This window comes from Delphinapterus leucas, chromosome 15 (genome assembly GCF_059928025.1).
Source record: "Delphinapterus leucas isolate spDelLeu-1000000601 "Yukka" chromosome 15, BTC_Dleu_Yukka2, whole genome shotgun sequence".
NCBI classification, from domain to species: Eukaryota; Metazoa; Chordata; class Mammalia; order Artiodactyla; family Monodontidae; genus Delphinapterus; species Delphinapterus leucas.
Genome location: NC_143143.1, coordinates 23352686 through 23368093, shown reverse-complemented (window position 1 = coordinate 23368093; position 15408 = coordinate 23352686). Strand labels below are relative to the sequence as shown.

Below are 15408 nucleotides of genomic sequence, written 5' to 3'. Positions count from 1 at the left end.
GTGCTGCAGTGAACATTGTGGTACATGACTCTTTCAGAATTATGGTTGTCTCAGGGTACATGCTCAATAGTGGGATTGCTGGGTCATATGGTAGTTCTATTTGTAGTTTTTTAAGGAACCTCCATACTGTTCTCCATAGTGGTTGTATCAACGTACATCCCCACCAACAGTGCAGGAAAGTTCCCTTTTCACCACACCCTCTCTAGTATTTATTATTTCTAGATTTTTTTAAAATATAAATTTTTATTTATTTATTTTTGGCTGTGTTGGGTCTTCGTTTCTGTGCGAGGGCTTTCTCTAGTTGTGGCAAGCAGGGCCCACTCTTCATCGCGGGGCGCGGGCCTCTCACTGTCGCGGCCTCTCGTTGCGGAGCACAGGCTCCAGACACGCAGGCTCAGTAGTTGTGGCTCATGGGCCCAGTTGCCCTGCGGCATGTGGGATCTTCCCGGACCAGGGCTCGAACCCGTGTCCCCTGCATTGGCAGGCGGATTCTTAACCACTGCGCCACCAGGGAAGCCCTATTTCTAGATTTTTTGATAATGGCCATTCTGACTGGTGTGAGGTGATACCTCATTATAGTTTTGATTTGCATTTCTCTAATGATTAGTGATGTTGAGCATCTTTTCATGTGCCTTTTGGCCATCTGTATGTCTTTTTTGGTGAAATGTCTCTTTAGGTCTTCCGCCCATTTTTTAATTGGATTGTTTGTTTTGATATTGAGCTCCATGAGCTGTTTGTATATTTTGGAGATTAATCCTTTGTCCGTTGTTTCATTTGCAAATATTTTCATCTTGTTTATGGTTTCCTTTGCTGTGCAAAAGCTTTTAAGTTTTATTAGGTCCCATTTGTTTATTTTTATTTTCATTACTCGAGGAGGTGGTTCAAAAAAGATCTTGCTGTGGTTTATGTCAAAGAGTGTTTTTCCTATGTTTTCCTCTAAGAATTTTACAGTGTCCTGTCTTACATTTAGGTCTTTAATCCATTTTGAGTTTATTTTTGTGTATGCTGTTAGGGAGTGTTCTAATTTCATTCTTTTACATGTAGCTGTCCTATTTTCCCAGCACCACTTACTGAAGAGGCTATCTTTGCTCCATTGTATGTTCTTGCCTCCTTTGTCATAAATTAGGTGACCATATGTGTGTGGGTTTATCTCTGGGCTTTCTATCCTGTACCATTGATCTATATTTCTGTATTTGTGCCAGCACCATACAGTCTTGATTACTGTAGCTTTGTAGTATAGTTTGAAGTCGGGGACCCTGATTCCTCCAACTCCGTTTTTCTTTCTCAAGATTTCTTTGGCTATGGGCTTCCCTGGTGGCGCAGTGGTTAAGAACCCTCCTACCAATGCAGGGGACATGGGTTCAAGCCCTGATCTGGGAAGATCTCACATGCCACGGAGCAACTAAGCCCGTGCGCCACAACTACTGAGCCTGCGCTCTAGAGCCTGCGAGCCACAACTACTGAGCCCGCGCGCTGCAACTACTGAAGCCCACACGCCTAGAGCCTGTGCTCCACAACAAGAAGCCAACGCAATGAGAAGCCCGCGCACTGCAGCAAAGAGTAGCCGCCACTCACCACAACTAGAGAAAGCCCACGCACAGCAACGAAGGCCCAATGCAGCCATAAATAAATAAATAAATAAATAAAAAGATTGCTTTGGCTATTCGGGGTCTTTTGTGTTTCAATTACCCGTTACTATAAAATATTTAAGATACACTGCCATTGTAAAAATAATGTTGCTAATTGTTTTCAAATTAAAACACTGCAATAATTTAAAATTATGATTGACTATTATATACCTTTTTAAATCCAAATAGTTGGTGAAAGTGAGGGTGTTGTAACATTCTCATGTAAAGCTCCTGAGTATAAATCTAGCTCTCAAAAGCCTTAAAATCTTGGCTGTAATCCCATTTCCAGGTCTCTGTCTCAAAAGAAAAAAATATATATATATTGACAAAGATTTGTGTGTCTCATTTATTATCAGGGACATTTGAAAACAAAATGTTAAGCAGCAAGGGAATGTTAAAAAAAAATGTGGGGACTTCCCCAGTGGCCCAGTGGTAAGACTCTGCCTTCCAATGCAGGAGGTGTGGGTTCGGCCAAAAACTTTAAAAAAAATTGTGATCCATCTGTATGATGTTATGTAACCTACTGAAATGCTTATAAAGAACTTTGGATAAAATGAGAAAACACTTATGAAAAAGAAATGAGAATACCAATTTTTTTCTTTCTCTTCTTTTCATCCTCCCTCCCTCACTCTGTTCTTTCTACCTTAAAGGGAATTTGCCAAGACTAACAGTGGATGTCCACACATATTGCTCATACATGATTTTTACTTTTGCTTTCTCTGTAGCTTTCAACGTTCCCTTTATTTTCTATAATAAACAAGTATTTTTGTAATGAGAATACAAAATTTCATAAAGAAAAGGCTTATTATTCCCTAATTCAATCCTCAAAAATAGAAGTGAATGTCTATATTATTTTTCCTTTTTTTTTTTTTTGCGGTACGCGGGCCTCTCACTGTTGTGGCCTCTCCCGTTGCGGAGCACAGGCTCCAGACGCGCAGGCTCAGCGGCCATGGCTCACAGGCCCAGCCGCTCCGCGGCATGTGGGATCTTCCCAGACCGGGGCACGAACCCATGTCCCCTGCATCGGCAGGCGGACTCTCAACCACTGCGCCACCAGGGAAGCCCTATTTTTCCATCTTAAAGATAAGGGATCTTTATCTCACAGTGGTAAAGACACCTGTACAAAATTACACAAAGTACAAAGCCATTCTATGTCCTGAGCACATCCCATGCATTGGAAAGACAATACACCAAATGGAATTTACTAATAAAGCAACACCCTATATAAAGAAGACACATTCAGAAGTTCTATCTTCCTAGGGATCAGACCTTGGAGTGCCATCCCAGGAAATTAATTCCTTTCTTCTCCAATACTTACTCAAGTGGGTATCTACAATCAGATATGTAGCTGCAAGAATTTACTTTGCTAACTTAAGAGTTAATGCAAACTAAAGGCTTGCCAAACTGGATTCTTCTCTTTGCTGGAATTAGAATATTTTGTGATTGCAAGAAAGTGCAAGGCCACCCTGATAAAGAACAAGAAACTGAAGCCAATGGGATAGAACAGAGAAAAGAGAAATGTTTGCATGTACTTTCAAAATTCCAGCTCCGAGTACTTGTAATGAGGTGTGTGTGGAGTCTGGGGCAGGGGGATGGGAGGAGGGAGTGACTGAAAATTAAGTATCCAGTATTGGTGAATGATTATGAAAGTATACGCTGACACAATGGAAGAATACCATGTAGTCATTAAAAAGAATGAGTAGCTACTCTCCATATAAAGATCTTCAAGATGTTATTAAGGAGAAAAAATGGAAAAGCTCATAAATAAATAAATATCACACATACAACTACAGATACATATCTGCTTGAATATATAATTTTCTGGGAGAATAAAATAAGCATTATTAGCAGTGTTTCCCTCTGGGAGGTGGGATGGGGAGTCTTGAAATAACTTTATGTCTTTTAAGTTTAAAACACACACACACACACATCCCTCCTTGGCTTAAAAGCAAGTCTTAAAAGCACTCATTTGATGATTTTCTGTAATTAAACACTTCTTTCTTCTGATTCTAGGAAAAGGTAAAGAGCAACTTTACAAACTGTTACAGCTTTCATGATCACTTGACTGCTAACAAGACGCCTCCAAGAATTCAAATACACAGAATCACATTTTAAAACCTTCAAGACATAGTTTAATCAGTAGTTGTAATGCACATTTGTTAGCGAGAGCTGCACTTTAACAATTATACAGACATCACCTGCAGTTATTAAAGTTATCAAAATATATAAAAACATTCAAGTAAGAAGTATGCAAATTAGCAGCATTTAACTAAAATGAATATATTAGCATATTTCAGTATAATAATAGGGAAAGAAAACAGAGCTTCCATCTCACACACACACACACACACACACACACACACCACAGAAAACTTGACTGTTTTCAGAAGCATGGTGAAGGCAAGAATGTTATACATATAAATTCTCTAGGCAAAAATGCCAACAATTTAGAATTTTTTAAAAGTGAGGACGGAATGAACTTCCATTTGCTCAAAATTCCATGATACTAGTTATTAGACTTAAAAATTCATAAACCTTAACAAGATAAGAAAAGAAAACCTCATCAGTTTTATAGGTATAAAAATATCCCGTGTTAATACTACCTGTAGAAGAGCAGAAAAAAAAAAACTTTGGCAAAGGGACAAGTACACAGAAATATGTTAACTATGGTGAGCTTGTTTTGCTTCTCAGAGCAAGGAGTCAATCATTTTTGAGTAATGGGGGGAGGGGGGGAAATATACTTCACAGCAGCAGCTTTCTAAAGCCTGCACCCACCTTCAAATTCCAGGCTACCCCCAGGAAAGGTTTAGAGCCAGTGAAAGGAAGGAAAACCATAGCAGGAAGGTACACACGGTCGTTACAAAACTACAGTACTTTGAAAAAGATTCTGAAGGTATTAGAATGAAAACTGCTTACACTAAACCATAATCTAGGCTTATATTAAAAGGTTTAAAGCTATCAGTTTCAGTGATGAGGTATTTATCACAGACGGTTTTTACGGTAACGGAAATCTGAAGAGATACTCTGCATGTTTTGTAAAATAAAATTAAAAATTTTAAGCACAAGAGAAACAACAGCCCTTACAAATACGAATACGTACATTTAAGACGCCAGCATTCAGTCTAGTTTGGTACACCGGCACAGGCTGGCCTGATGCTGCAACTCACATGCCAAAACACTCAAAGACTCAACGGTCCTTTCCAGCCTGGCTCCGAACCATGAAGTGTCATTGAGAGACCTCAGTGCAGGAAGGGAAACGGCTTTTGGAAGACTGAGAGACAAACTTTGCCTCTCCATCTTGATGGCACTCTGCCAAGTCCCCAAACCCAGGACTAGAGGGACGGAAGTTCTGTGGATATCCAGGCCCTTAAAGGCAGTTTGCCCTGAGTAACAAAGCTGTGGCAAAATGCCCAGGAAGCTACGAAATCCAGGCTGCCATCCTGCCGCTGTTCCCCTCCTCATAGGGCTCAATCAAGGGCACTCGGGGCCTTGCTCATTCGCACAGCAGGAAGGGCTTTTCTCTCCTATAATATTATTCTCATATTACATATTCTCATGTAGCTGAAATTACATAACCATCCTCCTCATGCTCCTACCATCTGGTCCAAACATCACAATTCAAGGGTTTCTCCATTTCAAAAAAATCGAGTCTCCATTCTAAGTCTACAGAACCATCCTAGAGAGTCACTACTTCTTAAAGAACACTTCTCAGCCTAAACCCCCAGAACCTGGCTCCAAAGAACTAACCCAGGCTCATGGATAGATGACCTCTACAGTTAACTTTAAAATACAATACAAATAAGCTTGTAAAACTATAAATGGTCTCTCAGCAATTTTGGTTGAAAACCTTCAATGGCTTCAGTGTTTTGGTTGAGCCTGAGCTGCTGGGCCTCAGGCAAACCTACTTTTCTAAGTCCCTAAAGCATTAAACAGGGGCTGGGTTATGTAAACACAGGCACTGGAGCTGCACGTATGGAGCCACTTGCAGGAAAGGCCCAAATTCCAGAAAAATATATTTAAAAATTTCTGCTAAAATCTCAGGTAGATGGTGTAGGCTGGCAGGTCACCAGGCCAGCCTGTAAACCGCACGCTGCAGCATCTCCCCTTCAGTCTAGCCGGTTCCTCATATCCCTCTGGGCTTCTGTTAGTTTCTGGATTAGATAACGCTTGTCACGACTTTCCTAAAAACACAGACAGGTTCAAGAGCACATTCAATATATTTGGAAACAAATATTATTTCGACCTAAGAAATTACCTATCAGACTTGGTAGGTAATAACCACTGGACCATGGCAATGACCTCCAAATTGCCTCTTTCACTCTTCCTCCCTCCCCAGCCCCTGGTCCACAAAGTGGCCTTGTAAAAATGTTCCTTTAAAAATGAACATCAGACTTTTACTTACCACCCTCCAATGGCTTCCCATCACACTCAGAATTAAACCCAAACTTCCCACCAGAGCCCTCAGGTGATGTTGTGACCCCAGCTATGCTGTGACTCTAGCATCGCCTTGCCTCTCCCCATCATCCTGCACCCTCCAGCCACACCGCCCTTCCCCCTGGGCCCGGGAGTGCCCGGCTCACTCCTCGATGTACCCTCTGCCTGTTACTCTCATGCCCAAGACCTCCCATAATTGGCTCCTCTCATCATTCGAGTCTCAGCTCCACCATCGCCGCCTCCAAAGAGGCCTTCCGTGGCCACCATCTCAGCAGCAGACGGTCTACCCGCCACTCTAACTACCTCTCTGTATCATCTTCATACCAGTTATCGCAATTAGAATTTATCTCTTTTCTTTAACTACTAAACAGCCTTGTCTCTCTTCTTACCTGTGTATCCCAGCACAGTATGAGGATACAAATGTTGAGGGAATGGATGAGTCAGGGAATGAATGGGGCTGGAGGAGGCCGAGCCTGAAGGCAGGGCTCTGGGGGAGTGGTGATGGGAAATCCCACCCTCTCCCTGGGAAGAGCTCCCCATTCCTTTCAGTGTCCTGGGTAAATGTCCCAGCCTTGCCCCTGGGACCGGTGCTTCCTTACCAGGGACAGCTGCTCTCGGAGCTGGACAACCACCCGCTTGTGCGCTCCTGCTAGGGCGATGAAGTAGAACATAACGAGACTGCAACAAAAGGCGAGAGGTCACTAGGGAGTCTGTACTATCTGAAGGCCACTGGAAAACAACCCGACACACTTCGCCTGGAATAGTTTTACTTTTGTTAGAAAAAAAGAAAGAAAACCCTCACGTCTCCCAAGCAGAGGGCATCAGAAACAACTAGAGGTATACATCTGAAACTAGCACAACATTGTAAACCAACTATACTCCAACAAAAAGAAAAGAAAAGAAAAAATGAAACAGCCAGAGGGGTTTGGGCAGTGGTAGCAGAGATTGATTCCTGCCTTGCTTTCTAGAGTTAATATTAAAAGCTGCTGAGGCTCCCCTGGCACACACATGAGAGGGGAGAGAGGAGGAGACGGGCCAGAAGGTCAGCTCAGCACAGAAAGAACTGGCTGTGGAGGATCACTGTGGAACCTCCCTGGCCTCAGTTTCCTCATCTATAAAATGGGGATAATAGAGGAAAATCCAGTGATAACAAGCCTAAGATAATACAATTTTGAATAAAAGCGACTGGCAACTGGTTCCTGTTTTCTGTGCAGGGGAGGTGGCTGCCTGTCCAGTCTCCCCAGAGAGGGCTGAGGGCCACGGGAATCAGTGATGTCAGTCTTCTCTTCTGGAAGTCCTCATGGCCAAGGACAAGAATGACCCCCAAAGATGTGGAAGCCAGATCAGGTAACCACCACCAGATGGTGCCAGCCAAACCACAGCTGGGGTGAATCGATTAGGATGGAACCGCTGGACTCTGGGATCCTTGCAATTCCAGGCTAACTGGCTGCAACCCCACATCATTTTATGAATATCAAAGGTATCCTGCCTTTAACAAATGAATTTTTTAACCCCTTTCTTGCATTATGGTGGGGTTTTCCTCTAATAATATCTATATCGTAGGATAACTGTGATGATTGCATGAGTTAATACATGTAAGCTACAATCAATTCCAGTGATTTGTGGTACTTCTCTTCTGTTCTATAGTCTCCAGGAACACTGAAACAGTGCCCCGGGGGGAAATACAGAATAGGTTCCTTTATGCCCCTGGTCACAACATTTTTGTCAACTGATCAATACTGTGTTTTATGTTTCTTGAGAGAGAAGGTTATTAATACATAACCCTGTTTCTGTTTCAAGACACCTTATTTAATATCACTGAACTCACAGCCAACAGCACCATGACATGTGCCTGAATGAAGCTTATCTAACACACATATTTTCTTCATAAAACCCATCCCAGCCTTCTTGCACTTAGGAACCCTAGACGGCACTTCAGCTCTACGCGTGAACAGTGAAATCACCAACCAAAAGCACAAAATGCAAGAAACATCGCACTAAATGGATCACAAAAAGGACACTTAAGTTACAGTCTGAGCTATGGTTTGAATATTTGTGTCCCCCTCAAATTCATATGTTGTGAAATCCTTATCCCAAGGTGATGATATTAGAACGTGGGGCCTTTGGGAGGTGATTAGGTCATGAGGAGTCCTCACAAATGGGATTAGTGCCCTTATAAAAGGGACTCCAGAGAGCGTCCTAGTCCCTTCTGCCATATGAGAATACAGGAAGTCTGTAAGCAGGAAGAGGATCTTCATCCGACCATGTTGGCACTTTGATCTTGGACTTCCAGCCTCCAGAGCCGTAAGAAATAAATTTCTGTTGTTTAGCCACCCAGTCTATGATATTTCACTACAGCAGCCCAAATGCACTGAGGCATTGTGCATCAGGCAACTCAAATTTTTTGCTACTCTATGAATATCTACAAATAATCAAAAAAAACACCATTAGTACTGATTTTGGGGTTACAAAAATATTTTAGCTAGTAAGCACATTTGCAATACAGAAAAATAATATGGAATTTATGAATAATGAGAATGGGCTATAATTAGAACAATGCCTAGTACAAAGTAAGTCCTCAACAGATATTTGTGATTAGAATTACACTGAAAGTGAATCACTGCACAAAAACCCTCGTCGCCCCTGCACCCAACACTTGTCATTTATCGAGCCTTCACTAAAGGCCAGGTCCTCTGCTAAGCACTTCACCATATGTCCTTCTTCTCACAGCCCTATGAGGTATGTGCCATTCTTATTCCCATTTTCCAGGTGAGGAAATCGAGGCTCAGAGAGGGTATGTGATGACCTGAGGCCACACAGCTTGTAAGTGGTAGAGCCAGGGTTCAAGTGCATGCTTCTAGTCTGGTGCTCTTCTCTCAGCCCAGTTATCAGTTCCTTTTCCAAAGAGCAACTAATTTTGTGAATAATCAGTAATATAACAATAGGCAACATTTATTGGGTTATATTTTATAACTCAGGCTTCTGGCTAAATACAGATCCCCATTACAAGTGGGATCTCCCTGAACCTGCTCAGTGACCCCGTGAAAGAATTACTACTGGTATTATTTTGACATCTTAGAGATGGAAAAGGGCGGCTCAGAGAGGTTTGGTACCATATCAAGAGGTGTGGGTGAGCTCCATTTTCCAGCGGAGAGGAGCCCACCAGCCACAGTGGAAAATACCCACAGAACCCAGGTGGTTCTCACTCACCAGAGGATCATGAAGAAAGGCACTGCGAAGGCTTCCGACGTGATGCCATGGACCAGAGACTGCAGCGAGCTGGGGAAGGTGCTCACCATCTTGGGGACCACCTCCCAGGTGGTGTTGAAGTTGGTGAAGGGCCCACAGGCTTTGGAGGAAGGGATGCTACCAGGACACAGAGCACGGGGCTCAGGGCCAGGCCTGCAGCACAGGCTGAGCATCCCTCCTCTGCGTACCCACAAAGCTTTGTTAACAGTGACCCACAAGGATCCGCCTGACCTAATGGGCCTTCTGGAATATTCTGGTCAAAAATGCTTACCCTGAAATCTCATCAAGTCTCTAGACCTGACTTCCAGTTTATAGGAAATTCAGGACAGAAGGTCAAGTTTAAAAATAAGAGTTACCATATGATCCTGCAATCCCACTCCTGGGCATATACCTGGAGCAAACTCTAATTCAAAAAGATACATGCACACCCATGTTCATAGCAGTACTATTTAAAGTAGCCAGGACGTGGAAGCAATCTAAGTATACATCGACAGATGAATGGATAGGAAGATGTGTGTGTGTGTGTATACACACACACACACACACACACACACACACACACACACACACACAATGGAATATTACTCAGCCATAAAAAAGAATGAAATAATGCGATATGCAGCAACATGGATGGACCTAGAGATTATCATACTAAGTGAAGTAAGTCAGACAGAGAAAGACAAATATAGTATGATATCACTAATTTGAGCAATCTTAAAAAATGATACAAATGAACTTATTTACAAAACAGAAATAGACCCACAGACATAGAAAATTAACTTATGGTTACCAAAGGCGAAGGCCAGGGGGTAGGGATAAATTAGGAGTTTGGGATACACACTACTATATGTAAAACAGATAACCAACAAAGACCTACTATATAGCACAGGGAACTATACTCAATATTTTGTAATAACCTAAAAGGGAAAAGAATGTGAAAAAGAAAAAGCCATATATATACGGCTGGATCACTTTGCTGTACACCTGAAGCTAACACAACATTGTAAATCAACTATACTTCAAAAAGAAAAAAGAACCTGTTACTTGAAGATAGCGACTCTGGTGATATTTTAGAACAACAATAAATTGAGCACCAGAAATTAAAAGAAGAAGAAGAAGGTCAAGTTAAATGACACTGTGAGAAAGCAATCAGACAACTCCAGAATGTGGGGAGTCTGCCCTTCAGTCTCTTAATTTAGTGGTGAGGAAACTGTTTGAAGAATCAAAGACTAAGGAGCCATCGCAACCGAAAGTAATGAGCAAAACTTGAAAGAGCTTCATTTAAAAAATAAAGCTATAAAAGACTATCTTGGGACTGGAGAAATTTGAAAATGGCAGGAATATGATATTGGCATTAATTTTCTTAGGTGTGATGATGTTATTGTGGATATATAGAAGGGAGAATGTCCTTATTTTTAGGAACTGCATGTTCAAGTATTTAGGAATGAAATGTCATGATGCCTACAGCTTAATTTCAAATGGTTCATCATCACACACACACAAAATCTATGTATATACAGAGAGAAAACAAACGTAGCAGAATGTTAACAGCTGGGACAGCCAGGTAAAGGGTATATAAATTTTCATTGTTGCTTTCTTCAACTTTTCTATAGATTAAAATTTTTCAAAATAAAAAGCAGGGAAAAATAAAATTACAATGGAAAAAATTAAATTAAGGCTTACAGGAATTGCCTACATTCTTATCATAAAGTTCTGCGTAGGAAATTTTCCACTGCAGCTCTATTTTAGGGATAAAAATAGATTCCTGGAAACAACCTAAATGTTGTTTAAGGAAATGGATGAACAATTTATGATCCATTCATACAACAGAATAAAGAACCACTGAGAGAGAGACAAACACATACAGATATGACTGTCTTAGACAGAAACTAAGTAGTTAGGAAATAGAATTGGAGAATGAACTTCCGCCATATACTCCTTTATACTTTTTTTTTTTTTTTGGTACGCAGGCCTCTCAAAGTTCTAGACTTTTCATTTAAAGATTAAGAAATGGAAAAAAATAAGATAAAATAAAATAAAGATGAAGAAATGGAATTCCATGAGACTGTAAGTCAAGGGTTGGCAAACTATAGCCCACAGGTCAAATCTGGCCCACAGCCTATTTTTGTTTTTTTTTTTTCATATTTATTTAGTTGCACCTGGTCTTTGTTGCCACACGTGGGCTCCTTAGCTGAGGCATGCATGTGGGATCTAGTTCCCTGACCAGGGATTGCACCTGGACCCCCTGCATTGGGCGCGCAGAGTCTTACCCACCGCACCACCAGGGAAGTCCCAAGCCTAATTTTTATAAATGAAGTTTTACTGGAACACAGTCATGCCTGTTAGTTTACATAACATCTATGGCTGCAACACAGGTGATATGTAGACAGTTGAGCTGAATAGTTGCTATAGAAACCATATGGCCCAGAAAACCTAAATCATTTACTCTCTTTCCAGCCTCTGGTATAAATGGTTAGAACACTAGGGGGTGGCATCACTGGGATTTGAACCCTCAACTTCCCATCCTCAGGACTGAGCATTTCTGCTTTTTCCAAATTCCACACTAGACACTACATTTCTTGTGCCATGTCTGAATTGTCTTTATACCCCTAGCAGCTGGCACAGTGCTTGGCAATAGAAGACACTCCAAGTCTTCTCAGTGACCATGTATTAACTTCATAATCAGAAACAAAGAAACAATCCCAAAGGGGACTAGAAGAGAGATACTAGGAAAAGGGATCTGGGTAGAATAGAGGCAACCGACACTCTCAAACACAGTGAGAACCCTGCAAGCCCAAGTTCAGAAGTGACCCAAGATATTACGAAACAAAGGTGGGCCTGGCTGAGCCAGGAGTGACTTACTGACCTCTGCGGGTGGAGCACTACGAGGAAAGCCAATAAAGAATGCAATGAAGCCTTTAACATAAAAGACGGACATGTCAAACAGGGAATGTTCTAGAAGACAAAGTCATATTTACCGTGCAATGCTGATTGTCAGAGGTATTATTGCCAAGCACAGCCCAATCAGTAACACCAACAGGAAGAAGAAATTAGAATTAGATGCTCTGAACTGCCTCGGAGAGGGTCTGCAGGTGTAAAGAAGACTTATCTAAGGGGAGAGGAAGAAAGAGGAAAAATTAAGAGCACAGCTTCCCTGAGGATAAATGAGCACAGTCATGTTTTATAGAATGTAAATCGGTATAATCTTTCTAGAGTAGTCAGCAGTATAGACCAAGATTTTAAAAATGGGTCAAAAAATAAGTATATGGATATTTACTGTTACAGTTGTTAATAACAGGGGATAACTGAAAGCAACCTAAGTAGCTACCCAAGGGGTTCCTTAAAGGTTAAAGTGCATCTACACAATGGAAAATCACATAGCCCTTAGAAAAGCTTTATATCCTACACGGCACTGTGAAATGAAAAGCGTAGATTCCAAAACTCTGTACTGTATGATCTTGTTTAAGTTTTTTTTTAGTATTTTTTTAAACATTTTACTGTAAACTTCTTTCTTTCTTTAGCTTTACTGAGGTATAATTGACAAATAAAATGGTAAGATACTTAAGAGCGTACAATGTGATGATTTGAAAGAATTCGAAAAGTATTTATTCTCTACAGGGGTTTAAATAGGTACTAAATATATACACACCAAAACAGGAGATATTTGCTTGAATTTTACAAGCATATGTATTTTTCCTATATATTAAAAATAAATATTTCCATTGAGGGAAAAAAGACTTGAAGGAGAAACCAGGTGGGGCCAGGGAGAGGGGTACAGTAACAGGCATCCAATTCCTCCTTAACATTCTAGAAAGCTACAGCCTCGGGAAGGGGCATCAAGTTCCTGTGACTGCAGCAGCTGGAACATCTTGTGAGCCGAGGGCACCGAGCACCAGGGACACTTGGTGTCCTGTTAGGGTGTCTGGGGGCAGGTGGCCAGTCAGACTGGGATGTCAGAACTCAGTCCAGTACCTGTGACCCATTCCATTACCCCTACGCTGTCTTTACTGGGCTACACGCTAGGAAACCACTGCCTAACATATTTTCTGGAAGAAGAACAAGTTCCTCTGAGCTTTCTCGCATCCATCTCTCCCTTGGTGACTTCAGCCAATTTCAGTTTCCAAATGAAAGCATCAGAACATTCTTCAAAGGCCAAAACACCCAGGTAGAAAGTATGACCCAATTCAAGGCCCTGCCTACTGGATTAAGAGCTTAGGCTCTGGAGTGAGGTAAACCTGGGTTCAAATCCCAGGAGTCATTTATAAGCTGTGTGAGCTTGGACCAGTTACTTAACCTCTCTAAACTTCAGCTTCCTAATTTATAAAATATGGTTACTAGCAGTGCCTACTTCAAAGGGTGTATCGTTGCCATTGCTATTACTACTATTATTACTCCCATTTATGAATCCTCAGGGCTTGGCATAATAGGTGGTAATAATGTCAGGGGTTATTAACAGAGGCTACCTCTGGAAGAAGGGATGGAATACCTATCTGTATTGTTTAAATGTTTAATAGTGAGCATATATTGCCTCTACAATAAAGAAAAAGTTTGGTTAATAAGCCCAGATAAGTTAGTCCTCTATAGAGCTACTTCACCCATTAAGCACTTAGTTCAGGTACAATGCCTAGGGCCTGTGAGCTGTTTGAGGAGCTACACAAATAATTGAGAACTGAAAATAAATGCACCAGCTCCAAAATCCAACAGAAAACTACAAAACTTTAGTTAATAAACCTTTTGTTAAACATCACCAAAATGAACCACTGTCAACTGACTGATCAACTGCAACGCAACTCTTAGTTACATACAAAAAACATTTTTTAAAATCACAGGAGCAAAATCATTCCTAACAAAACTCTCAAAATGACAAAAATGTGAAAATCCATTCAAAGTCTTTTTTCCAGAATAAAAATATGTATCAAATAAGGGATGCAATTTTGATACATCTAATGGGATGTGGGTGGGCTCCAAGCATGTGTGCCGAATGTCTCGCAAGGTCAAGGATGGTCTCAGTTACTGACCCCCCAACCCCACCTCTCCTTACCTCTTTCACGTAAAAGATGATAATGAACTTCAAGGTTGCAACTGCAGGAAGAAGGGGTGAGAAGAAGGCTCCAATCCAGCAAATGGTTTGCCCATAAACGATCCCTAGAACATTATCAGGGATAGCAAACTCCTGCTGTCCCCAGCACTGAAACAGCTTCCAAGAGGAACAGTAGGTCACCAGGATCCTGGAAACAAACAGGACCATTTATCACCTGGACTACAGTGTCGGCCAAGGCCACAGAACCACATCCACAAAATTAGGGCTGTTTCCACACATACTTCTTATGGAAACTGGTTAGTCATATGTCTAGAAGATGCAGAATACCCTGAACTCTGGAATCATTAACACCAGGGCCCAAGTCTCAGACCTACAGCTTATCAGCCAAATAACGTTAGATAAGGCTCATTCTTCTCATCTGGAATGTGAGGGGATTATAATACAGCCTACTTCACTGCACTGTAGTTGACAGTAAATGACACGGGCAGTCTCTGTGCTCTAGTTTGCCACTCAACCCAAAAAGTATTGAGCTACTGTGCATCCACACAGAAAATGGCTTATGAGGACCCTACCACCCTGCATGCTACTCCCTGGAATCCTAGAAGCTTTCTACAAAAACCCTAGGACCAGGGGCCTGAGATAAACACACATAGTTGTTCACTGTAGCATTACCACATATTAGCAAAACTACTGGAAACAACCTAAATGCCCATCAGTAGGGGCTGCATCGACAAATCAGAAGCCATGGGTACAGTGGAATAACGTACAGTCCTTAAAGCAAGAGAGGAAAATCCACGTGCCTTGACAGGGAAAGTTGTTCATGGTAGTTTGTTTGTATGGGGGAGAAAAAGCAAGCTGCGGACCCATGTGGATGTACCATGATCCCATCTGTGGGGTAAAAAAGAACACTTCCAGCAAGACTCTGTGTTTACTTACACATGTATTTATACAAATGTGCGTTTTTAGTTTTAAGGACTGCTGGATCTACCCCAAAGTGTTAACAATGGTCACCTCCGTGGAGTGGGGTGGGACTGGGAAGTAGGGGTAAGGTAACAA

General features: G+C 41.6%; 1 protein-coding gene across 1 annotated transcript in view; it reads right to left on the bottom strand.

Annotated features, from left to right (window-relative positions):
* Positions 1–2097: 2097 nt before the first annotated feature.
* The window catches only part of TMC7 (transmembrane channel like 7), a 52869-nt gene continuing 39558 nt past the window's right edge, over positions 2098–15408 (bottom strand). Inside the window, exons 12-16 of the mRNA XM_022552220.3 lie at positions 14353–14539; positions 12290–12420; positions 9273–9428; positions 6662–6740; positions 2098–5809 (exon numbers count right to left, since the gene is read on the bottom strand). Of these exons, the coding sequence (XP_022407928.3) occupies positions 5735–5809; positions 6662–6740; positions 9273–9428; positions 12290–12420; positions 14353–14539 (628 nt within the window). The 3' untranslated portion in view covers positions 2098–5734. The remainder of the gene's footprint in view (positions 5810–6661; positions 6741–9272; positions 9429–12289; positions 12421–14352; positions 14540–15408) is intronic.